General features: G+C 33.4%; 3 protein-coding genes across 11 annotated transcripts in view; 2 read left to right on the top strand and 1 right to left on the bottom strand.

Moving 5' to 3' along the window:
• Positions 1-814: 814 nt before the first annotated feature.
• LOC117154515 (uncharacterized) lies at positions 815-15,288 on the top strand. Of its 9 annotated transcripts, none has more exons than XM_076625333.1 (19): positions 815-904; positions 2,333-2,454; positions 2,523-2,780; positions 2,856-3,029; positions 3,099-5,705; positions 6,225-6,365; positions 6,509-6,795; positions 6,864-7,558; positions 7,632-7,759; positions 8,208-8,264; positions 8,846-9,013; positions 9,425-9,490; positions 9,746-10,060; positions 10,124-12,461; positions 12,528-13,513; positions 13,588-13,863; positions 13,955-14,131; positions 14,199-14,578; positions 14,636-15,288. In XM_076625333.1, exons 2-19 carry the CDS (start codon positions 2,389-2,391, stop codon positions 14,742-14,744), a joined length of 9,228 nt encoding a protein of 3,075 aa, XP_076481448.1. In that variant the 5' UTR covers positions 815-904; positions 2,333-2,388; the 3' UTR covers positions 14,745-15,288. The 9 variants fall into 9 exon arrangements, with proteins under 9 accessions (XP_076481448.1, XP_076481449.1, XP_076481450.1 ...); XM_076625334.1 differs by lacking the exon at positions 815-904 and adding an exon at positions 1,709-1,727; XM_076625335.1 differs by lacking the exon at positions 815-904 and adding an exon at positions 1,734-1,873 and having other exon boundaries at positions 8,211-8,264.
• A 44-nt stretch (positions 15,289-15,332) lies between these two features.
• Positions 15,333-19,947, bottom strand: LOC117154518 (2-phosphoxylose phosphatase 1). The gene is made up of 4 exons (XM_033329577.2): positions 18,796-19,947; positions 18,157-18,324; positions 17,505-18,070; positions 15,333-17,435 (listed from the first exon to the last, which is right to left on the bottom strand). The coding sequence occupies exons 1-4, from the start codon at positions 18,884-18,886 to the stop codon at positions 16,692-16,694; spliced, it is 1,569 nt and encodes a 522-aa protein (XP_033185468.1). The 5' UTR covers positions 18,887-19,947; the 3' UTR covers positions 15,333-16,691.
• A 4,062-nt stretch (positions 19,948-24,009) lies between these two features.
• Ptr (patched domain-containing protein) overlaps positions 24,010-26,601 on the top strand; it is a 55,252-nt gene continuing 52,660 nt past the window's right edge. The window contains exon 1 of the mRNA XM_076625342.1: positions 24,010-24,107. The gene's annotated coding sequence lies outside the window, so the exon portion shown is untranslated. The remainder of the gene's footprint in view (positions 24,108-26,601) is intronic.

Below are 26,601 nucleotides of genomic sequence, written 5' to 3'. Positions count from 1 at the left end.
ATACATATATATTTTCGAATACTTTTTCAAAATTCTGTCAATCTGTACACTAAAACGTTTAAAATTAAGAAAAGAATTCAACAAGAACTGTAGTTATAGTATACTTGGTTCAAAGCCCGTTAACGTTAACTAAAATAACATTACAAAAGATATTCAAATGCTCAGAGATCAGCAATATTTACATTGAATATTCAAGATGAACATTTTGTTCAATAAATTCAGTAGATTGAAAAAATAAGATACACGATAATTCACTCTATATTTCTTCATAACATTGGTGAAAAAACTACTTAGAAAATCAGAACAGTAATTTGAGACAGATATATATTAAAGTTTTTACAAATATATCTAAAATTACTTGTAAATTAAAGAACAGACTTCAGACGTACTTTTTCACAATTTATATTAATTTATCACAAATACTAAACGTAATAAATTACTTGTTAATTTAATAAAGATATGGTTCATCAACCCATTCATTAATCATAAATATTTTGTAGAATTATTTTTTTCTAATTTACGCTCATTTTTTTTATAAATATTAAAAACAGAAAATTAGATTTTCATATTTATAAATTAATAATTCTGAATGTGTTGGAATGATTGAAGGGGGAGGGTTAATTGTTATCTATATAAAACAGATCAAATATTTACATGCAATAAATTTATGAGAAAGGTTTCTTTATTAATTAGAATATATATTTTTATTTCTTTTTACATTATAATAAAAGATACTATTATTAGTCAAAATCTTGAATTATAAATCAACAGACATTAATAAAATCTAATAAATACATAATTATATATTTACAGAGCTGTCCATGGAATTCTTACAAACTATATTAACACATTTATAATTGATAATTTGTGGGAAAGATCAACTACTGGGAGAGAAAGAAATCAAGTAAGACATTGGATTGTTGCATGTGAAATGGCTAATATTTTACAAAAATAATATTGTTTTATGATGGCCAAGATGTATTCAATCTATTACATCATACTCTAATTAATTCTACTTTTAATAAATCAAAAGTTTTACTAACGATCCATTTGCAATACCTAACTATTTGTTAACTATTGTTATGTTATTATTGCATTTATAACTGTCTCTTGAATTGTATTTTATATATTTGTATATTTTATGTTTTTATGCAGTTATATATTATATAATTAATATAATATTGTATAATTGTTATATAATTAGGTATTTGTATGCGATCGATTGTTGTCGCGAAGATTGTATAGATTAATATTTAATAAGTGGAAGCTGGCACCTAAAAGTTTTTATATGAATCTGATATGATCATGAATTCTAATGAATATTGACTATCAAGAGATTAACCATTCATTAAAACCGTGTGGCTTTTCAGTTTGTTATGCAAGTACTTATAATAATACAACAAAACTAGTAAAACATTTAAAAAGAAAGAGGAAAATAAAAGAAAATAAAACAAAAAGAAACTAAAAAAGGAAGAAAGCGGTAAAAAAAAAATAAAACGAAAAAAGACCTAACCGTGGAAAAAAAATAAAAGCGAACACTTCGAACGCGTTGGGAGAATTGTTATGTGCAAGTCTTGAATCGTGTTAGCGCGAAAAACCAAACATGTGCAAAACGCTTGCAGATAAAAACATTTGACTTATCCCGCCACCCACGTGTATCTGTTTACAGCTAGTGACTTCACACATTGGACGAATGGATACAAGCTAATATGGCGTCAAATTAACGTGTAAAATACGCTAAAAATTCTTGGTTTTATATACGTATAACTTTTAAACCAATTGATTTTTAAACTCAAAACTTATATTTTTGGATTCTATTTGTCGAATATTATCGGAATATATAAAAAAAGTCAATAATTTTTGGTTTCTCAAAGTAAATTTCAACCGACAACTCAATGTAGTGGCTACAAAAAGTATTTGAACATACCCTTATTTTTCAATAAAATATCTTTTTATCATATTTTACATTTTATTCCGATAGTATCAAATTTTTGTGGACGTAAATATACTATTAAATGATACAAAATTTAATATACCTGGATCTAATTAATATGTAAATGCAAAAATAAATACTTCTAGAGGTGTAGAAATGCTTTTTGTAGCTATTATAATTCAGATAAGTATGGTGGAGGAATGTAAGGATATAATATGGATTCCGAACACCATAAAGTTCACATTGATGTAGGGTACAAAAGATCATAGTATATTATTTGATATTTTGAGATTTATTTAATATGGTAAACGTGGAACATAAATAAGACATTTAGAAAACTGAACTTGAAAAATTATATGGAAATTAAAATTTTTATATAATATACAATTGTGGTTTCAGCTGGAGAGATATAAGGTAGAAAGAATTAGTAAAGCTCAAGGTTCGAGCATAGTCAAATGGATGAAGTATCCGATGAGGAATCTTTCCGTAATGACAAATCTATGGAACATAGAAAATCTGATGTAAGAATAGGAATTTAAATCTATTTTGTTGTTTGTGAACATCAAAGCACTAATTCCATTGATTATAGCCGCATGAAGGAGTTTCTTCAAAAGATGTGACACAAAGCAGTGTCAGTATGAGCGAAGGAGAAGCAGATGGGGATTTAGAAGGTCTTGCAGGAAGGGTGGTTCAATTAGAAGAGTTGTTGCAAGGGAAAGAAGCCATAGTCGAAGCTTTAAATGCGGAAATTGATCACTTGAGAGCAGAGGCCTCATCTCCAAACTCTTCTCAAAGCCAGAGTAGTAGTATACACAGTAGAGATGTCTTGTCTTTGTATCATATAAAAGTATGTAAAATCTGTTCTTTTTTTTTTGTTGACATAGTATATATAGATAGTCATGTGTTATTTTCAATCAAATAGCTACAAGAGTTTGAAAAAGCAGTGAATCAAAGAGATAAGCTAATAGAAGATCTAATGTGGTCTCTGCAGCATGCTCTGTCTGTAAGAGATAATCTTGCTAGTCAATTGAACTCCATAAATGCTATGCAGATACCTTGTAAAGATAGTGATAAGAATAAGTGCTTGGAAGAAAAGGTAAGAAAATCATATTTTTTATGACCACAAAATAAAGAGATTTTTTATTAGAAAATTGATGGTTTCTAGATTGATACTTTAGAAAAGACTGTAAGCGATCAAAGGTCAATAATACAAAAATTAAATAGCCAGGTGACCCAAAATCAAGAATATGTACAGACACTGGAAATGGAGAAAGAAACTCGAACAGCTGAGATTAATGATTATAAGTTGCAAATTAATAATTTGAATGAACAAATCCGTCTAAATGCTGCTGACAAAAATTTAAACATCGCCGAGACTTTAGAGCAACAGAAACAGTATGAAGTGCGTGTAGATAAGATAAAACAAGATATGCAACATATATTAAAAAAATTTACAACTGAGATGAATATAAATACTACACGTCATCAACAGGAATTAAAAGAGCAAGCTACAAAGTATGAGAAAGAGGTAATGAATATCCAAAAAGAATATGAAGAACATCTAAAGCAATTGAAAGAAGAAAATAAGACTATGGCTGATCGCTTGAACAAGGAACTACCAGATCTGGAGACTCGACATGCCAAAGAACTCTCCATATTTCAAACGCAGTTGGCTCACTATAAGAAAACTGTGGAAACTCTGAAACTCGAGTTAATGAATCGTTCTGAATCCCAACAAACTGCCCAAGCTGAATTGAACGAACAAAAATCAAAGTTTAATGAGTTTAGAGTGCAGGCAGAAAAAGTTACATGCATTCAAAATCTAGATCATCAAAAGGAAAAAGAGATGTTACACGAACAGATTAAGTTGCATAAACTTCAATTGGAGGAAGTCACTTCAAAGTACATAGCAGCAACTGCGGTTCTGGAATCGAAGGAAAGCATTGAACGTTCCTTGGAACAAGCCTTAACAAATGCTGCTGTGTTGAAAGAAGAGAATGAAAGTCTAAAATTTAAACTCGATGATCTGTCGTCGAGATACTCGACAGCGCAATCGTTGATAGAAAATAGTCAGTCTCATGAAAGAACTTTAAGCAACAAAATCTATGATTTAGAGAAATCATTGTCCAGACTTAGTGGTATAAACGTGAGTACTCTAAGCGAACTGAACGAAACTACGTATCAGACTTTTGACGAAGTGGCGATTCAATATCAGTTGACAAAACAAAAGCTTGAGGAAAAAGCAGAATTCGAGAAACTTTTAATTTGTAAGATTGAGGGTCTTGAAGAGGATGTTCGTAAGTCAAAAGAAGAGTTGGAACAAGCAAATCTTACAAAGAAATCATATGAGAAACAGCTTAAGGATATGAAGAATGTATGCGACAAATACAAATCTGAGCTGAGTTCCTTGAAGAAGAACAGTTTGGATGGCCAGAGTACCCTGCCATTAGCAGAAGAAAGCAAATCATCTAGTCAGAGTATGAAAGATACCATCAGTGATCTGCTGCACAAAACTGAAGAGAATCAACAGGAAATCAAGAAGCTTAAGATGACCCTTGAGCTGAAAGAGACAGAACTTGCAGAATCCATAAAAAAAATGTATGATCTGGCAGACATGTTGAAGAAATCTGAGGAAGAGCGTGAACAGTTGAAGACTGGACTAGCCACAGCATGGGCACAGTGTGCAGAGGTAGAGGAAAAATTGAATCAGACGTTAGCTTTAAGCGATAGTAAACTTGATGTTTCATTGTCATCCAGTTATAACAGTGCCTTAATGAAACAATTTAAGCTGGATAGGATTGTTAATAATTCTGTAGATACAACACACGATAAAAGCATCGATATAAATAGAACTCTTGATGAGAAAACCGAAGATCCTAATATTAGTAACAAAACAGCATCGCTACAAGAAAAATTAATGCTTGTACTGGAAGAAAATAAACGGTTGCTGAAAGAAGTAGAACGTTTAATGAGTCAACAGGCAGACTATGAAGAAATAAAAAACAAAATGGATCACTACATTAATCTTTCAGAAAACCTTACCATAGAAAAGGAACATAAGAATGAAGAAAATAAAGCTTTGAAGAAGAAGTTAGAGAATATGCATTCACTACAAGATTCTGTAAATCAATTAACATTAGAGAAGGAGACTTTACGTAAAGAAATTGAAGCACTGATTCATGTTCATGACGAGCAGATAAACGCTATAAAAACCGAAACTACATCTGAAATTAGAAAAGTACAATCATTAATGTTGAGCGCAAAAGGAAGCACAACAGAGTTAAACGATCTCAAAACCGAACTGGAAATGCGACACGCGAAGGAAATGGAAGAACTGCGTATGTATTTCGAACAAAAATGTTTGCTGATGGAAAAACAATATTCCGAGGAAATATTTAGTCAGCAGTCAAAAAAGATGTCAGACAATGATAGTGAAATTGCTGACATAACTGAAGGCTTATATTTCGGAGGTGCTGGCGATTGTTTGAACGTTTCGAATATCTCTGAGCATAGTTCAAGACTTGGTTCTCCAATAAAGGATGAGCAATCTAAGCATACCAGCCAAAATTTTAATAGTTATAAGTCTGAATTAGAGTATGAAATAAATATCAAAACTTTGCAACAAGAATTGCAAAACAGAATAATAGAGTTGCAGGAAGCGAAATTGCAATGTGAGAAATCTTTAGAAGAACAGAAAAATATGTATGAAAGACAACTATACGATAACAAGGACAAAGAAAGACGCGAGTTATTGAAAAATATGGCAAATCAGGTAAGCAAGATAACTTGATCGTTTTATGAACTTCTTATTTGTGTATTTAATGCATTTCATTTATCTTACTTTTTGTGTTAAATGTTGAATATCTTTTTGTGCATTATAATCGCTTCTTCTTCTTCTTCAAGAATATGTGTTACATGCTAATAAAAATTGATTTCTTTCATTCACTTTGCTATGTACATTAGATTGCACTTTTTAAATTTGGTATGTCTTACTTTAATCTTTCAATAGTATGTTTTTTATGTTATTCCTTTCTATAATTCTATTTATTTTCGATGAAACGCATGATTCTTTAATTTATTTAAATGAAACCTGTATTTTTTTAATAATTTTGTTCTTATCAAAAAACCATTGTTTTGTTCTGAAAGCATTTTTAGAATAGTTTCCGATTAATAAAGGTCACAGATTATAAATTGTAAAGCAAAGTCGTTAGCTCGAACTGAGTACAATTATAATGTATTATTTCTCTCGTAACTAACATGCTATTGTGTGACCACATATGTATGCATGCAGCATTGTCAAACAGAATGGGATGCGGGTGCGTTGGAAAATGGTGAATTAACGCAACTACGAGCGGCCTACAACCATCAATTGGAAGAACAGATCGCACTAGCTAAGTTGGATATTGTCAATGCGCTCCAAGAACAAATTCAGGTAGCTTTAGATTTAGCCACACCAATTTACATGCTAATATCCTGCAAAAAATTGATTCGAACACATCCAAGACAAATTTAGTTTCCTACTGATATATTCACTTTCAATTTATCACTTTCATGTCATTGTAATTTAATCAATAGGCACTTTTAACGGTCGAGTCGGATGTAGAAGATAATTGGCCAGCAGAATTGTTGGAATTACGAGACAAACTGACTGGTAATGCAAAGAGGGAGATGCAACTACTTAAAGAAACCCATACTGAGGAAATGCAACGTTTAAAAGAAGAGCATTCTCGAACTGTAGCTAGAATGATCGATCGTCATCAGGAAGAACTTAATAAAATTAAATCAGAATGTGTTCAGAATTATGGTGAAAAAGGAGATCTTGATAAAGGCGTAGTAACAGATAATCAAATTCTTGAAGAAAGGTATTTACATTTCGAGAAAATTAAAAATCGTTATTATCTTTTATTTATAAACATTTTGTGTTAAACAGGAATACCTTAAGTAAAACGTGTGTAACTCTTAAAACGTTGATTGAAGAACTGATAAAGTACTTTAGTATTTGTGAAGAGGAAGTTAATAATACTTTTATTACCAAAGTTGTTAAGAGTCAATTATCCGATAGCGTCATTAATGAAAAAGCCATGCAAATTGATAAAACTGATGGATTGAAATTCAACGAATCAAGAGAGAACCAAGAGACTAGCTTATTGAACTCTTCCAAAATGAAGATACAAAGGATCCATTTTGCTCCAAAAACTACCGAGATAGTTTCTATAATAAATAGCAATGCTGAAACTTTACCAACTATTCTGGAAGAAGATGAGTGCATAACAGAAAAATTAAAGCAAGAATTGAACAACTGCGTACGTCGCTTGAAATCTGAAAGCGCTGAAATTCTTAGCACTTCTTTATCCACAAGAGAACGGAGACATAGCTCGCCTTTGAAAGATACTCTTTGGTTAAATAAAATGAATGAAGAACTGAATTTGAAACTTCATCATGCTGAAGCTCTAGTCATCGGCTATCAAGAAGAGATCAGTCATCTGAAAATGACTATTTTAGATCTTCAAAGGAAGCTAATTAATGCAGAGAATAAAAAAGAAACAATCACAGAAGGTTATGGGGAAAATTATGACTTAGGTACTGACATTACTTTGCAAGATTTCTCACAATTGCAAGAAAAAGGTATGAATTCTTTTGAGGTATGAACATTGAACTTTTCAATGAATGTCTTTTGAAATTATGTTTTATTTTTCAGTGAGACATGTATTATCAAATGGAGGAGGAGATTGCACAGAATTGTTGCAATTGATAGATGAACAATCTAGACTGACTGAAAAATTGATGGAAGAGGCAAAAAGGGAAAAGGAAGATTTGCAGCAACAGGTAAACTGCAACTTCTTCTTATAAAGGATGCACCGATTGCATGTATTTTCATTATATAGAGTTGGTATGCTACATACAAAACAGTTGTGGTGTATTGCATATTGAAGACGAGTTTTGTATTTGGTAGTCCATTATTTTATCTGTATCTACGAGCTTAGTTGTTCATACATTGCACAAGACATTCTTTTTTTGTTTTTGAACTCATAATGAACAGTCTCATTATCCATGCATCAATATTTAACTTTTAATAGATTCGATTATCATTTGACAAGTATTTCAATCGATAGATGATCTCGTGTTCAGAAATCGATAGAAAAAAATTTACGATAAAAACGTATGAAATAAAAGAGAAAGAAAAGAAAGAAAAAAGATAAACGACCGGTAAAAATGTATAGCTCCGTGATGCAGCTTTTTAGAAAGATTGATTGGCGTTCTGTTATCTTGCCAGCAGGTGCCTTTAGAACCTACTCCTACCCCATACATTCACAGGGTTTGCCGCCGAAAGGTAAATTATAGAATTACTAATACTATTATAAAAAGCTGTTCCGTAAGTTAACTTTAACCGCAAACCGAGCAATATTTAACAATAAATTGACAAGAACGCTATGGACTCTCTCAATTCTGATGAAATGGTTTATCATAAGAATCTACTAAATTTCATGCCATCATTAAAAATAATAATTTCCTAATGATTAATCAAGGCATGTGTTACATTAAAAGTATATTTATTGCTATTAATCTCTTATATGCATGCTATTAATATTGTGAATTAACTCTTCCTTATCCTCCCTGGTTGCATTAATTTAATAACAAAGAATACGTTTGAAGAAAGTTGATGAGCATTTTTCATGAGTATTTCAGAACATTTTATTTTTGTTGCTATTTATTTTGCATAAAGGCATTTGTTTTTAGTTTTATTTTTGATTGTGATTGATTAAATGTGTGTTGATATAAATAATATTAAAGTTTATAACTCATGTAGCTGCTGAAGTGTACATTTTATTGATTATTTTTATTCAAGTTTTCTAGTTTCTGCTTTTTAAGTGTTCGATTTTATTGATATTAACTGAAAGAAAATATGTGTAGATTGAGGCAGCAGATAAGCAATTAAAAGCAACTCGCAGATTTCTGGATGAGCAAGCAAGCGAAAGAGAAGCTGAGAGAGATGAAGCAGCGAAACAAGTATATGTTCTGCAGGAACAGCTTAAAGAACGTGAACGAGAAAAGGAACGAGATCAACGCATAACATCTGAGGTGAGTCCTTGGGCATTACATTCATACTATTTAACAATACAATAATTTGATATAAACAATTTACGATTCTAATTGAAATATTCATTCGCACCCAAAACATCTGCTTTTTTGGATACTTTACATGGTGCGGACTAAATAATACATTTTAATCAAGTTCAGAAATTTCTTAAAATGATTATTTCTATTTGTCTTGGATTGGGATTTTTTTAATGATCTTTACTGATCTCATATAAATTGATCAAACTAATAGATAACTTTTGGGATATCATATTTGAGTTCATTTTTTATGGTCAGCTATATTGTCAGCTATATTATTAGTAATTAGGCAGCTTATAACACGCATTATCACTAACCTATTAACACGAGTTTTCCTGCACTCTGGTTTTGGTTTCTGTTTGTCGCACAAAGCAGTCTACACTATCACCCGAAGCAACGTCAGACGTCCCTGTGCTTCAAGCATCTGACATCGGTGCAGTTGTGAGTGGTCATTTACTTATGAGAATTAATACATTTAATAATATTTCAGATCCAGGCTCTACTAAGTACAAAGTATACATTTCATTTTAATAAAAATTAAGATGATATGCATGTATCTTTTATTTTGTCACTTTGACAATTATTTTTTGTGTGCTTTACATATTGGTGATGCTTTCCAGCATTTAATTTATGGTTGTGGTAATGGAATAAACTTAGCAATTGCGAAGTTTCATTAAAAAGTCGAATACAATGTAGGTGGAGGTTCTAGAGTCTCAGATGAGAGAGATGTCCTCTCTTATGTCTGACACAGAGGCCAGAAAATCTGAAACCGAGAGTGAACTGAAAGCAGCTATTGACAAGATTTGGGTACTTAGAGAAATCATCACAGACTTGGAACAACAACTACAGATCAAAACCGAGAAGGAAGAATCTCTTCAATTACAAATCAATCAATTAGAAACTGTGATTGCTGCGCAGACTAAGAACCAGCATGAGTTGGTCCAAGAACTGGATGCTGTTAAGATGGGTAGTGAAAGCAAGCAACTAAATGAACATATTATTCACTTACAGGTAAATTTTAATGAAATACTTAACTTTGTTAGAACATACATTTTTAAAAATACGATTTTGTAGGAGGAATTAAGAAAACACAAGTTAAGTTCTGAACAATTCAACGTGAATTCTGCGGCATTGAAGCAAATGAAAACAGAACTTCGCGATATGCAGAATCATTTAACTAAAAGAATTAGAGAACTGGAATCTGCGCACATGTGTAGTTCCAATTTGAGTTTGAGTCAACCAAGCGAAGATGTCTCTATTAGAGAGCAAATAGATGCCTCGCGGTGCCCTACTCCCGATGATCCTACTGCACCTCCAATGTTACCTCTCGACCAGTTACTTAAACTTAAGGAGAAAATGTTGAAACATGCCAGAGCTGAAGAAGTAGCACTAAAAAGAATCAAAGATTTAGAATTGCAAGTTACTGCTTTCAAAAACCAGAACGAGGAATTGCAAGCAGAGCAGGAAATTCTTCAGCAAACCACTTCTGAGCAATTGTTTCAAATAGAAGCAATGCGTGGTAGATTGGAGCAACACAAGCAAAGCGCTCCATTTGCCCAGAGACAGGCTACATCACGCTTAGAACTACAACTTCATGAAGCTAATGCCAAGTTTCAATCTTTAGAACGAACCATTGCTGACAAAGATTTAGAATTACAGGACATGAAGAATCAATTGGATAGAATTAATCAATTATTGCAAGAGAAGGAAGCAGAGATTGCAAATGTGGTGCAAGTAGAAAGTGCTACTATTCAGAAGTTGAAAGAGCACGTAGAAATTATTGAAGAGGAGAAAAAGATTCTTCAGACGAAAGTTGGTGTTCAAGAGCATGCACAGTTAGAATTACCGAGACTAATAGACAGTATGTTAGCAGACAAGAACGAGGAGATAGATCACTTGAAGGAACAATTATCCAAAAAAGAAAAGCAACTTGAGATATATTCTTCACTGAATCTGGACGAAACACAATTAAGAGAGTTGGTACTACAGACAGAGGCAAAGAATAGTGCACGTACATTGAGCGATATTCTATCAATTCACTCAGAATGCGAAGAGACTACGGAAGCCATCAGAGGAGCCAACACGACACAAAACTTACCTAACGTATCTGCTTTCAAAGTTCCTACTTCACCTGTTCCAAAAAGTATAGATAATTCAACTGTACCTTTAATGGACAGCACTAAGATAATTCAGGTTCCTCTTCTAGACCTTGGTTCTCAAAGTCTATCAGCAAATTCCAGTCAACAATCTAGAATCTTAGACTTGCTGCACAGTGGCCAGGAGTCGAAATCTTCCACGTCGGAAAACAATAATTCTAACGACAGAACTGACCATGCTACACAGTCAACAAAACAGTGTACTCAAACGCAAGAATTACCACAAAGAGAACGTGCTGATGAGAGAAGTGACGACAGTAGTAGTAATAGATCTTATGTTCCTTCAATGAAATACACTCAGACGTCCATCAATGAGACATTGAAAGAGGTGGAGAACTTGGAAATTCAATTACAGGCAGTAAGAGAGGAATTAGATATGAAATCAGCAATTTTGACTAAAAGAGAAGATGATTTAATAGCTCTGCAGAAACTTTACGACGAGTTGCAAATGGAATTTAAAAATGTTGTGGAGACACTATCCAGAGATAAGTGTTTCTATCAGAATCAATATGAATTGTCACGAGTATCAGAGAATAAAATAAAAAAAGATCTTCAGGAAATAGAAAATATTTTAAAACTGAGTAATGAAGAAATGCAAGACCACAAAAGTAAGATACAAATGAACGAAAAAATTATAATAGAATTGAATTTAGAGAATAATAAGTTAAAAAAGGATATCGAAGAGAAGGAACAAGAATTAGGACAGACACGGGAATATACTATTCTCCTCCAGGAACAGGCAAAGGAGTTACAGAAATTCAGAGATGCAATTCTCGAAAAAGATATTACTATCGAAACTATCCAAACCCGCAATATTGAGATCGAAAATGAAAATAAACAGTTGTACGAATTCAAAACAAAGTACCAATCTACCAAACAAGAATTATTAGAATGTCAGAATGAAATTCAAAGACTGACCGAAGGTCTAAACAACAGGGATCAGGTCATTAGAAGATTGGAAGAAATGGCCAGACGCACCAGCTTCTCAGGAACATCCTCACCTTCTAACGAAAAGGATCAAGAAATCCATCATCTGCAGGAATACCTAAAAGAAAAAGATAAAGTGATTAGACAAATGAGTGACGATAGCAAAAGTCTGCACAAGGCTTTGGAAGCTATACAGAATAAGATGAAGGAATCTGGAAATGTTGTGGAATTGAGAAAGAAGTTGAAGGATGAAAGAAAGATAAATGCTGAACTGAGGAATATGGTGGATAATCTAAACAAAGATCTGTCTGACCTAAAGTTACCTGCACGTAAGTATTTCTTTATATAAATTAAAAATATAGTTTTATTACAATAATTATTGTATAAATTTGCAGAACGATTGCAAGATGATATCGACATCGAAGACATGGTGCAAAGAGAGTTAAATTTATCGGCACACTTAGATAGAAAGATTATGAACGCCATAGAAAACGATGACGAGGATAAGAAAAAGACAGAAAGACAAACTCCTTATCAGGATTTCCAAGAAGCAAAATATATAGAACTAAAATTAAAACTGAGTCAAGCTAATAAAATCAATGAAGAATTGAAGAAGCTGAAAGATGATTTGGAGATAGAAACAGAAATGCTCAAGTGCCAGATAACAGAATACGAAGGTCGAATTTTCCAACTAAAGTCAGATTTAACAGAGAAATCAAAGAAAATAGCGAAACTAGATGAAGAATTATCTTCAGAGAAGAATTTGATGAGAAAATTAAAGATTCAGATTGAAAAGGAGCATAGGGCAATGCAAGTTGGTTGTTCAGAATTAATAGAGACCCTCCAGAGTAAGTTGAAGAATTCTTTAGACAATGAGGTGAAGCTTAAAAATGAATTGTCCTTGCTACAAGATGAGCATAAGAATTTAGAGATTCAACTGAGTTTGATGAAAGACCATGTACAATCCCAGAAAGTCGATGACTTATCAAAATTAACAGATTTAGAAGCTGAGAGGAAGAAATATCTGTCATTAATGGAAAGCTTTGAAAAAGAAGGAAGGGAAAACACAGAGCTGAAGGACACTTTGAGGAAATTACAGATGGAGAAGAATCATTTTGAGAAGCAATTAGAAGTGGAAGTGGAGAAAAATGAGAACTTAACAAGTAATCTGGTTTTGATAAAAGGAACTAATGATCACTTGCAAACTGATCTCAGGCGTACCAAAGAAGAACTAAAAGCGAAACAAGAAGAAGGCGAATGGTTACAGAAGAGAATTAAAACCATGTCTGATGCGGAGACTAAGAGACAAGAACAAAAGATCAGTGAACATAGTGAGCTCAAGGCTTTGAGGAGAGAAATCAATAATGCTAGAGATGTGATAGTTAGTATAAGAATATATTAATTTATAACGACTAGTTTTTGTGATTTTTTTTCACGTGATTAATTTTTCGATAGATGGATTTGGAGGCTGACATGAAACAGTCAAAGAGAGAATTAACGGAATCTCTAGAACGGGAGATGAAGCTAGCTGAGACTTTTAAAGAAAGGGAAACTGATCTACTTAAAAAGTTATCGGCCGTCAAAGATGAGGAGAAGAACTCTAGGGATATGATTGCTGAGTTACAACAAGAAGTAAAAGCATGTACAAGGAGAGAATTGGAGCTCACAAAGGAACTGAAGAGCAGATTTACAAACGAGAATATGCCTACAAAATTCATGCAAAAGATAAATGTAATGAACTTAATATTTTCTAACTTTTAGTAATAAACTCCTAGTTACCTTATGAATTGTTGTATCTTATGACTGATATTATGGTTTATAGGATCTCAGTGAAGTTAATGAAAAATACATGACAGAAAAGACTGTACTTCAAGAGAAGTTGATAAAATCAAGGGAAGAGAAGGAACAATTGAACCAACGAATTAAATTACTCGAAGATCAAATCAAACGAAATAAGGGACCTCAAGTTTCAAATGCTAAAATCCCAGAAATAGAAAAGGTAATTTCTATCTTTTTTTCATATATTCATTTTGTGCTCAATGATACGATAATATTCTTTTTTACAGTTGCAACATTTTTATGGAAAGTTTCTGCGAGCGGAAAGCAGACGCAAGGCTCTAACATATCAGAAACGATATTTGTTAATTGTAATTGGTAGCTATCAATTGTCTGAAGAAAATACTCTATGTGTACTCGCCCAATTGACCAGAGACCAACGATCCTACGCTGTGGTAGGCCGTAACAAGAAATCGCCAAAAGTTCGATTTAGGAGTGCGGTGCTTGTTTTGATTAGTATCCATAGAATGAAGTGGTTAATCGTGAGATGGAATATTGGCAGACGAATTGGTGTGAAAACTCTATTATGGAACATGGATCAGTCTTTTCTACCAATTCAAAAAGCCGCCATAAATCATTCGCCTCCTGTTCGAGATAAGACTACCGCAAAGTAAGTGAAGAATTATTAGAAAATGAACATTTTAACTATCTGAAATTCGATTTTTAGTGGAGATGGTGGTTTTGACACGTTTGAACAGTATTGCCAACGACTGAAGAATGTTCAGCAGAGATTGGGTTTAGCAGAGGCTGGGAATCTTCAGATTATTCCAGAATAGTATTACGTTTTGTACCTAAGTTCTGTAAGTATCGTAAACAGTGATTTAACTATCACGTCACTGTTTTCTGAATGCGGTCATTATTGTGTGATCCGCATGGGATTGCTGTTTTCGATTGTTTCGCCAATCGAAAACGTTCGAAACTGGGCATTTTTATCGGAAAACATGTTGTTGCAAAAATTTGAGCTTCTTTCAGCTGTATTTTTTCTACAAATTGTATATAAAATTGTAGCATAGAAAATACGATATGTCGAACACGTGTTAAATTTCCACACCAATTATTAGAGGATGATGTATTATGCGTGCTATAATTTTAATATTATCTGTACCCGTAATATTTTTAAATAATTGAACAAAATGACGTCATACTAGTGCTTATATATTGTGTTTTACCAAAGTTACTGATAGAAATATTGCTCTTAAGCATACTGTTATTATAAGGATACAAACCTGTGCCTTGTACATTGTAATAAGTGTTCTATTATTTATTTGTTGATGATCTGTACGTTTTTATATTGTGAATAAAAAATAAAATACCTTTTTATCAGATCGTGATTCGTTGATAGGAATAGATTAATGAACCATCCGTTTATAGTAGTTTACGATATAAGTATGTATTTTAACAAAAGAAAGTATCTATAATTTCATTTTACATTTCAGTGCCTCGTATATCTTTTTTGGATAAATATTATTTTGTACAGCTTTGCGATGCTAGTCTCGACCTGTGGAATTTTTTGGTGAGTAGATAAGTGATTTTAACAGCACTTTAAGTATGATCGTTCTTATACGAGGATTCTGGTCCATTGTAAATTTAACGAGAACTAATTTTACGTTAACGAGGAAATGATACTAATTAACAATGGCAAAGACGGTGAATTACATAGGATTCTATAATTTCCTCAAGAACATTGAAAACACTAAACACAATTTCTGCTTGACAAAAGTTATTTACATATGTACAGTGAGATGTGTGATAAAATATATGGCGATCATCTAGCTTTATATGTATATATATGTATATTTAAAGCTACAATCGATTTTGTAAGACGTAATCTAAGAATGTAAGGCTTCCTTTTTCTTATTCGTTCGAAGACATAGTATCTAAACAGTGCAAATTTTACTATCATTTTTTTCATATTTTATACTTTGATATTTCCGTAATAAAGCATCGATTTCTTAACGATAAAAGAAATTCGATGGGCGTACGTTGCAATTCGTTTTCATAAATTTTTAATACTTTCGTCATAAAATATTCAAACGTTAGTACTTATTACTTATTCGTATGAAGATTCAAATACACATTGCGTTGCGTCTCGCTTCCGGTTTAAGTATAAGGAGCTTGTAGAATGTTCGATTTTCAGTTACTGATTGATTTTCATTTTTTTGATCTCTCGCTAGAACGTCAACACGTTGATTGCCACGCGAATTTTACATATTTTATCCGAAATGTACTACACCACAACATTAGTTTTTACAAAATATTACATTGTATTTGTGCACTTTATTCAGATAATTAGAGTGCGGATTTTTATGCATCTATAGAAAATTTGAAAGTGGAAAATTGTGCAGAATATACATGATATGAAAAAATATATGAAATATCCAAAGTATAATGCAGGGGTAAAGCAACTTCTTACCGAATCTGTATTTTATTTATTGTTGTAATTATATTCATATTTATATTCGTATTTATTATTGTAATTATATTCATATATGAATCTTTTATATGACTTTAAAAATATGAATTTGTGTTAAATTCCGGATTTTACTGATAATATTATCTGTTATTTACGTTGTTGAAAATCTTTTCCATGAAATTTATATTATTTTAAGCATCCTAAAATATTTAGTAAAACGTGTGTCACCACCGTGGCAATCAATGTGTTAAACAAACTATAGCCTTTGATAAAAAATTTTTATCTGGAAATTTTAGAACCGATCTTTTAATTATCCGCGCTTATGATTGGTACACGCATCCTTGAAGTTAGTTGCATTGAATGGTCCGAAATAATCGTCGTGAAGTTGTCTGATGATCGTCTCAATCGGGCACAATTTTGAATCTCGCCGCGTTTTTTCCACTTCATTGCGCTCGATGTAACTGACACTGTAAAAATTTGCATTTCTACAGAACGGAATTTTTTGGGTGAAATCTTTTCCATTGATCACCACCCGGAAGTAGAAATCACTGGCTACGTGGTTTTCGTTCTTCGGATTTATCCGATAGACCTCGATTACGAAGCGGGAAGCATAATGTGGCATAGTCAACTTGTCAGAAAAGATTCCAAGAGCGGTTGCGAGGTATTCCAGTGTTTTATCATGGCCAGAGTATAAAACTATTTTAGGTTTGGCCTCGGAGATAATTCGTAGCATGTAGGAAACGATATTTCGAAGTAGTCCATAAGCTCTTAGCAATCCATATTTTCTACGGCTACTGCTCTTTGCCACTTGTTTAGACTCCCATTCTGTATAAGTGAACAAACCTGTTACGTGTTCAGTCTTCACACAAACCCTCTGAGTGTTAAAATCTATGCAGGGCAAGGAAGCACCATGGCAGATGTATGTTAACAATGCATCCTTCAAAGTATTTGGATCTGTCATTTGGGCTTGATCAGGGATCTCGAAGACTGCATTGGAAGCCTGTCGTATAAGCTCAGCCACCGCTGGATGAGATTTCAAATGATCAGACATTTCCTGTAACAAGAAACATTGTGTTAAGAAGACTCAATGTTAACTTCATAATAGAGGCTAAAATTTAATTACTTTTAGGTGTTGTTTGAAGAATTTTTCAGCGGCGGGACACGCACAGTCTGTGTTACAAAAAGCATAGCTTTGACTTTCTTGCATGGTTATTTTGGCTAGATTTTGGAAACCATCTGTCTCTAGTAGGGCATAGAGTAAAGCAACTGCACTTTGGACTGTTCTTCGATACCTAGTGCTATACACAACAATGTCTTTGCTGGATATAGAACCATTTCCCAGATTCAATTTGTGATAATAAGCATTTCTAAGTACGATTCCAGTTTTTAACAATTGTCCAATGCCAAGTGTAGTCAATTGACCAATTCTGCAATCTTTAGAGTTGCTGGGCAGCATAGGAAAACCATGGAATGGACCTAAGAATTGTGCCCAAGCAGTTCTGGAGTAGCTGGAGACATTTTGCAAGAAGTTCACATAGTTCTGGTATAAACTTTCTAATTCAGGTATGGAATTAAAATCTCCACCGCAATTTACTATGCTTATATTTCTAATGTGCGCCAAAGGACCCCTGTCTCCATGCCGAACAAATACTAAAATCCCTCCCAATGTCAAATTCCCATCCAATTTTCCTAAATATGGAAAAACCACATGATTCTTCCATTGGCTTATTAATTAATGATTACTTAATAATTGTAAAATATTTTGTTTGCTATACCTTCTGTTTCTGCTGTGATATCACTTGGAGGATTACAAAATTGAAATATCTTTTTGGTTCTCATATCAGTTTTCAAATTCCTGGGAAATTCCCTGATGGAAATGTCATTGTCTAGAACTCTGGCTTGCACCGAGCTCTTTTCATCTATTCCAATGTACTTGTACATACCTATATAATTCAACAAAACAGTTTTATTTTAAACAATTGCATTATCTTGGAATCCATATACATGAATATTTATATAAACGATAGGATGGCATTCAATCCGCTTGCTATAAAAAGAAGTAACAAGAAAGAGATCAGATGGCAAAGGGTTCTTTAACCGTGTTTACGTATACGGCTCACAATAGGCCAACGAAGCCGATAATGTGAAATCGCGTATGTGCTAGTTAATCGCATTATTACGTGTGTTTATTTACGAACGCTCACGCTACGATAAAATAATGCATTGTTATCAACGTGCTTTTCAAAGAAGCATTACTTATTATATATTTAAAAGAAACAAATACAATAATAAATAAAAATGAAACCTTCTTACAAAAATAAATATCGAATGCATGGAACAATTAGGATATATGCTGAAAACAGAAAGAAAAAAGATAGAAGTCGAGGAAAAACATGTCAGGTTTCTTTAGTTACCAGCAACGAGGAGAAAGATCCACACGCTGAGAATGACATAGCAATAGAACGCTCGATGCTGGTAAGAAAGTCGGACCATTTCCGCCAACATCCTGCGGCCGATCCTGGACCCAGCCAGGACGTTCCTGAATCTCACGACCTCGACGTCGAGGACGTAGCTGACGGTAACACCAAATCGAACAACCAGAGTAAATCCGGTTCAACGACACTTCTCCAAGCTGCATCCTCTCTTCTCAACGATCCTGCTGCATAATTCTACCCTGATAGCTTTTGGAGAACTCAAAGGGATGAAAATCCCGTGAACTACGTCGTCAAGCGAATTTCTCACGTCCCTCCTCGACACTGGCTCCAACCAGAATACTTCGGTGAATGCAGATGCTGACCTACTCTCTGACATTATCCTTAAACTAATTTTATTTTACTATTAATTATTTGTTTATTTTCGTGATTTATCGCCGTTGAAGGTGTTGAGCTTTTATATTAAATTAATTATCGTTCCTCGTTTACGATTAGTTAACGGACTGCATGTAGATGTAATATTGACGGTTCTCGTTGAATTTGTTTACGTTTATAATATCATTTTACTATTTCACAGGTTTGTACATTTAGTAAGAACTTCCTAACAGATGTGGAAAGTATATCGAGTACCTCCGTACTCACGTTAAATCGCAGCAGGTTAGTATCGAGCGCAGGCGCCTTTCTTTTTCCTCGCAAATCTCTTTACACTTTAATTTTATATACTTTCAGGCTCGTTATCTGCATTGTTTGGACGATTCGATTACGAAAAAAAAAGTTGAAAGAGTCGATGAACGACCCCTTTCCCAGAAGCTCCTTTATCACGAAAATAATTCAAGGAAAATATCTCTTTCGCGCGGAACATTTACCCTTCTTCGATTATTATCACCAAATTTTCATACATATTTACAAATTTGCGTTTTTACAATGATAATAACAATATCGAATTATCATACGTCAAGCGTGGATCAACGAGTTTCGATGACATTTCATGACAACAATCTTCACTTTTTACATCTGAGTCATTTTACTTCAAGAATTAAAGTTTAAAGAGATCACTCACAACGAAGATCGAGCGAAGCTACAACCTTACTAAAACATTTTTCTGCGACTACGACAGGTAAGCCGCGCTCCTTGCGACAGTAGGTTATCGAAGCGCGCTTGCGCGCAATGTGTGCGGCTCGATTGGCCTGGTCTCTGTTTTAAATCCATTTCGATCCGCGGTCGAGAGAGCTGCAAAGAGGTTTGCTTCAACGATGGGAATGCGCGATATTCAACGGTTCATCAAACTGGACTCAGAAAAATATAAAAATCTATGCTAGAAGAAAGAACAAATAACTAACAATTTCACGTACAGTACTTGAAATCTCTTTTTGTCTCTATACTTTAACTTCTTTTCTTAATTTAATTATTCAATATATTTAATTATATTATTTGTATAAATATTATAGTTGGAGGAGAAAAGACACGTAAAAAAAGTTTTTGATATGACGGTCAACATTTGAATTTGATATTTAGAAAATTAAATTTTAATTAAATATCATTAATTACTTTTAACGTTCATTCTAATGTTATACAAATATATTGCAAGAACAAAGTAATTATTTTAGTATATAGTGTTTGTATGAGCATTCGTTAGGTAAATCTTTGTCAAACGCAGATTCTCGGTTAAAAGAGTGAAAATAGGTGAGCTGGGAGCGCAGGCGCTGGTGTATCTATTTCCGATTTCAGGTGTACGTCTGAATCTTGTCTTGCTTATCCTGCAAACATTTTATTGATGCTTTCAAATTAATTTTAATAATCTGTAATGAAATCTCACGCAAACGTGAAATATATGATTTAACGAAGACGAGCTTTATTTTCATCTTCCAATACTTTCGATATTTTAATTCTTTTTATTATGTACTTATTTATAGAGTTTATTTTATTATATGTTATAAAAAAGGGCAAAAATGTTAGACGACTTTAAGATCCTTATCAGTACTCATTTCTATCCGATATTTTACAAAGGAAGAAGATTAATGTTTTCACGGAAAAGCTTGGAGATTCGTCAACTAAGGAAACAGGTAATAAGTAATATCAGTTAGTTGAACAACTCGAATACTTGATACTCGGATTACTGAATAATTCACCAGTGTATTTCATAGCACTGATCCACTATTTTTGCCATTTCTGGCTATCGAACATCTACCTACAGAGGGTGGGGATGTCTAGGCGGAGGCACTGAATTGATAATCAGTCGGCAGACGGCGTAGACGAAGTTGATTACGGTTCCACGAGGCGAGATACGCGGGTAACTCGAGCTAACTGACATGATATGAGAGCTCGAGACATCAACTATGGACAATCTAGCCATCAGCCTTAAGCAGAATATATTTACGGTAGACGTACGCCACACGTGTGCCCAGCTCCTCCTAGAGCCACAAAATGACGTCAACATCCGTTTCCTCGTTGTCGTTTAGCATGTATGTATCAAGATGTTTGTAAGTACAAAAGGTTGGAATTGACTATTTTAATTAGCTAAGTTGAAATAGACAGTATTTATTATAACTTTATCGAGGTCTAGGATAATAGGGCAATAGGTCTCTAAAAAACTGGCGCAGCAGGCACAAGAATATTATAAAAACACAGTAGAGTTATGGAAAGCTTTACTTTCCATTGCTTGTTCTGCTAGTATTTTTGCAATAATGATGATGAATTATTGTTGAGGATAGATTGCGAAACAAAAAGATTCCCGATTTCTTAATTGAAATCTGGATTGACGCAAGGACACGGAAACTATAGTTGCATAAGGAATCTCGCGTACTCGGCTGTGGAGACAGAGTCACTGAACTAAATTTTCAAGGATTCATGTATGGTAATCGAACAGTATAATGGAACGAAAATTAAACACGAAGAAAAACGCGATAAGATCACATACAATAATAAAAAGTGCCAGTAAGATGGCGAAAGATACAAGGTCGTATGCTATGCTAATAAGATGATCCTTGAGCGATCATTTTATTAATCAAATCAAGCCCTCTGTGGTGACACGTTCGTACAAGTAGAGCGCCATTATATACAATTAAATGCAGAGCATTCCGCAATAGAGGCGCGCATAATCACCGATTGCTTTTCGCGCCATCGTTATGGTGGCAATGATCTTGCCAAGGCTACAAGATCAAGCACGACGATCATCACGACGGATAATAATCGACACAGTTACATTACTGTGAAATTAGATTTCTACCATAGACGAGGTATAGAATAAACATGGCATCTTATTACCTTTATATTAGGTCAAAATAAGGCTTCTTTGATAGTATGCAATACACATAAACAATTATTTATGAATTTACTTATGAAACAGAAAAAACAATAACTTTTTCTATTTGTTAATATATTTGAATTATTGAAATATATTTATTAATAATAGTATGAATAATCAAATGAAATACTATAATGATACTTTTACTAATACCAGATTCTATTTAATAATAGACAGGTATACTTGCATAACACAAATTTCCCATTAGATCATAATTTTATTCATAATTGCTAGTGGATATTTCCTTAAATATGTCTTCTATTCATCAATTTAATCAACTGTCATATTTTGTTAAAGGTTTGTCACTCCTTTTCCTTCTTTTTGCTTCCTGAAAACATAGTGGTGCTTCAAAAGCCAAGAATGTAAGCATCTTTGAATATTATATGTCAATTATGTAGTTACATTTTGTGAAACAACTAGAACTACGGGCGTAAACACTTCTATTTCTTCTCTAGTATTACATATGTACAATTATTTAATTTATACATCAATTAATAGCAAAGTAAACGATAACAAAGAATTATTTTCGATTAAAGAAATTTCTTTTTTCATTATAATTTTGCTATCAATTCTCAACAACTATTCTAAGTTACTAATTATTAATAATTTTTAATAATAATAACATTTCTAAATAGATATATTCATAAAGCATGGTAGGATAATTTTTCGCATTCTTTTCTTCTATTTATTGATATGTTTTAATTACTTATTAATAATATATATATATTAATAACAGTATGAATATTTAAATAATATATCGTAGTGTTACTTTTACTATAGCCTACTTTACTATACCATATTTTATTTAATAATAGATAGTTATAAGACACGAAAATTTTCCGTTAAGAGCATAATTTTATTCGCAATTGACAATGAACATTACCTTAAATATGTTGTTTATTTAACAATTTAATTAATTTGACCATTTGATTAGATTGAATTATCGCGCGCTCATATAGAAGGAAGTCCGTTCCTATTGGCAGAAAATATTGCGAACTCAAACCGAGCGCTCCTATTGGCGGAGGCTATATTAAAGTCTCCACGATTGGTAATTTAGGATTAGTATTGAAATTCGTGGAGCCAGTGTACGTCGCGTCACATCGTCATTATTAGTATCTTAATTTCGATTTTATCATCATTTGTACGCTTCTATCAGCATCATTAGAATAGTACGTTTTTATTTATTCACTTATCAATTATCATTTTTAGTAAAATTAAGTAGCTTTCCGTAATTTCTTTGTACTTTTATCGTTGATTATATTTGACGATTGATAATTGATATTTGACGATTAGAGTCATCGATACTTTATGTTACGGGCCTCTGAAGCGTAATTTGAATTCTATTATTGATTTATTTTGCTATAATTTGTTCAAATATTATAAGTTATTGGTTTTTTGTACATTTACTTGAAATTGTTGGTTTTCCTTTGTATATATTATTCGCTGATGAAAGACTAGCAGTTTACAGCACTGAGGCAATGGGAGATTCATAATCGATAATTTAAATCGATACAAAAACGACGCTGCAGATGATTAATAATCAATTTCTTGATTTCTTATGCAGATTTGGTAATGATTGAGTTATTATAACAAAGGCAGACGTATGTACATGCTTATTTTCTTTTTTTATTGGACCAATACTAATCTTTGCTACACAATTGCTATACAGCAGTGTAGAAATAACTTATTAAGTGTATGAAAGCTTTGAATACTATATTCCAATTATGTAGTTAAATATTTGTGCATACGTTTTGCTTCAATTATTATCGAATGAAGTGCAACTTTTCAATTATTAGAATACCAATTTTTATCTTTATTTTATATGGACAAACAACGTAAGAACAAATTGTGATATTGAATATTTTATTACAGATTGTTTGTAACCTGCACTTGTGCCATGGGTTTCGATGGTTCCTGTTTGATGACGTCATTGATAACGACTTTCTGGACTATGACGATCAGCATCGATGACAGGTTCTTCGCATCTGTGGTGAGTCGCATGTATTTTTGTTCCTCCGGTCACTCAATCATGTCGTAGGACGAAAGGTCCGAATCGGCACGGGTGATTGGTTGTATTACGTAGAATTTTTTGCGAGCATAGTGACCGCGGGTATTTATTATACTCGTGAGTAGTAACATTTCTTTTTTCTGCGTGTTATTTATTAGTTGAGGATAGGTCTTCTTGCACATCGCGTTTTTGTATTATATTATTTGTTTTTATATTAATAGTATTAATATAATGATTCACTATAATTACTTCTAAAATCAGAATATACTAAAAATGTATATTTGCAGAAGCCAAATAACCATACAAATATACGTATATAAATGAGATGTGAATATTTGAATAAATGAGATAAGTGTCGGAATGACAACTGAATATTTCGTGGAGAAGTCGGATATCCTCCAATTTCGTTGCATTAAAAATGGAAATTATTTTTATTAATTATTTGGCTTTTATATTTGTATTTGAGTATTAACTTAAAAAATAGAAAGATATCGAAGCTTAGTCCTTCCGTACAAAAATGTCTTGAATTTTATGCGCAAGAAGAAATTTCGCGATAGGCAGATCTCGGAATCGAAGCAACAAGTTTTCTGTACTGCTTTCATACTTTTCAAATTGTGCTTCGACGAAGGGATCGCCTGAGGTTGTTGGCATTAGTATCTTATCTTGATTCAATTATTAAATCAATTTCTTATTCCGTCTATTCTTTCTTTCAATATTAAAGTTTCAATAATTTGTTAGAGTTTAGAGTCAATTATTTGAGCGAATAATTATGTTATATTGCTTTTTATGAACACATTCGATATTAGAATTTTGGTAATTCATTAAATTAATAAAGTAGAGTATACAGTGATAATAATTTGAAATAAAATTTGAAATTGCAAAATGAAGAACGATTAGCCCGTTAAATACAAAATAGATGCATAAATATCATTTTTAGTTAGGATTTTCAGGTTTAACCCCTTCCGTATTCGTTGCCAGGACCTCACTCACGTGCCCAGGTGCTACGTGGGTGAGAGAAAGGCAACGGGTACGATGACCATTGACGAATTTATAACAATTTCTAAGCGATTGACGATGCGTTAGTGTATCGTGAACGACGTACTTTCCACATTGTGCGTGTGGTTAGGCTGTGGAATTGCGTCGTTTTAGCTATTATTCCGTTCATTATAAATTTAAAGATGATAATGATAATAACTGGTACCAAATTTCGTACCGCCTATCGTTTCTTTGAATTATGGATATTTATACGAATTACAATCAACAAGTCACAGGACTTACTTTTATCGTGTTGTTAGTAATGGTCGCTAACTTTCGTCAGTCGATTTCAGCAAAATGGTACGTACATTAGAGTGTGCAAGTTGTGTCAAACTCGGGTGTCGGAGGTGTCCCGGGACGTCCTCTCTAGTGTAGGTTCTTGCGCCCGAGTGGTATGTGTGAGAATCGTGGAGTGAGTGCGTTGGTGTGGTTTCTCTCTGGTCGGGTAGGCTCATTCTCGCGTGTCCAATCTATTTCAGGAAAGGTAATTTGAAAAATGGATGGCGAAGCCTGGCACGGGGCAGAATGTCACGTCTCTGGCATAGTTGATCGATTTTTCGATTTTCGCGATCGTGGTCGCGAGTAGGTTTCGAAACGAGCGTTTATGTATTGCTCGAGCACGCACATGCGAACGGACAGCGATCGCTCTGATCGTTGTTCATCCATATGCATTTGGGCCAGCTTCCGCGATTTATATTTTTATTTCACCTTTATAAGTTATTTTTTGGTTTGCGATTTAGAAAGTCTCGAGCCTAGATGTAAGTTTCAGCGGGCATCGCGCCCGAAGAAAGAAGAGGCTATGAGCCGAAGAGGCCCGGCAAACTGCCACTCAAGAGGGCAACTACTAATGGCTGCCCATCCTCTGGGTCATCCAGATACAGAGCATGGGAAGTCATTCTTGTTACTATTTTGTCACTGTGCTCGTCTTTAGTATTTGTAGTAGTATTAGTTGTAATTTGTTTGTTGCCGACGTATATGTCGGCCCATCCTCATTTGGGCTAGTCGCGGTATTTGCATTAGCGTTGCGATTGATTAATTACGGTTTGGACTAGCGTTGCGATGAAAAAATGATCGCGTTTGCTTTAGTGTTACGAATTGTAAAATGTCGCGATTGTTTTCAGTATTTTCGATCGTGAATTGCTAGAACTTATTAAAGCGTAAAATTAGAGTTTCTCGCGTTTTGTTTTACTTAAAGTTAAATTAAAGCGATGTTAATTTTGGATTAATTTCGTAGTACCACGGTTTCTGATTATCGATTATAATTGAAGTAGCTTTTATTCAATCTAGTAATAGTAACTTACATTAAATCCGCTTTAAGAATTAGCGTTGCGATGTATTTCATCGGGATTGCTTTCATAATTTTTTCGATTAGCGTTGCGTTGACGAATGATCGCGTTCTTGTAAGTAGCGTTGCGTCTATAAAATGCCCAAAATGTTCCAC

This window comes from Bombus vancouverensis, chromosome 16 (assembly GCF_051014615.1).
Source record: "Bombus vancouverensis nearcticus chromosome 16, iyBomVanc1_principal, whole genome shotgun sequence".
NCBI lineage: Eukaryota > Metazoa > Arthropoda > Insecta > Hymenoptera > Apidae > Bombus > Bombus vancouverensis.
The sequence above is the reverse complement of the archived record's forward strand: the minus strand, read 5'-3'. Positions and strand labels throughout refer to the sequence as shown.

What these genes read in the sequence shown, in the direction of transcription:
- LOC117154515 (XM_076625333.1), top strand. Translation starts at nt 2,389, where the DNA reads ATGGATGAAGTATCCGATGAGGAATCTTTCCGTAATGACAAATCTATG. An exon ending in ATAAGTGCTTGGAAGAAAAG is followed by an intron (nt 3,030 to 3,098) that starts GTAAGAAAATCA and finishes GATGGTTTCTAG; the next exon opens with ATTGATACTTTAGAAAAGAC. An exon ending in CGCTCCAAGAACAAATTCAG is followed by an intron (nt 6,366 to 6,508) that starts GTAGCTTTAGAT and finishes TTTAATCAATAG; the next exon opens with GCACTTTTAACGGTCGAGTC.
- LOC117154518 (XM_033329577.2), bottom strand. Translation starts at nt 18,886, where the DNA reads ATGTTGGCGGAAATGGTCCGACTTTCTTACCAGCATCGAGCGTTCTAT. An exon ending in GATCTTTCTCCTCGTTGCTG is followed by an intron (nt 18,325 to 18,795) that starts GTAACTAAAGAA and finishes TGAATTATATAG; the next exon opens with GTATGTACAAGTACATTGGA. An exon ending in TCTTCAAACAACACCTAAAA is followed by an intron (nt 17,436 to 17,504) that starts GTAATTAAATTT and finishes TTCTTGTTACAG; the next exon opens with GAAATGTCTGATCATTTGAA.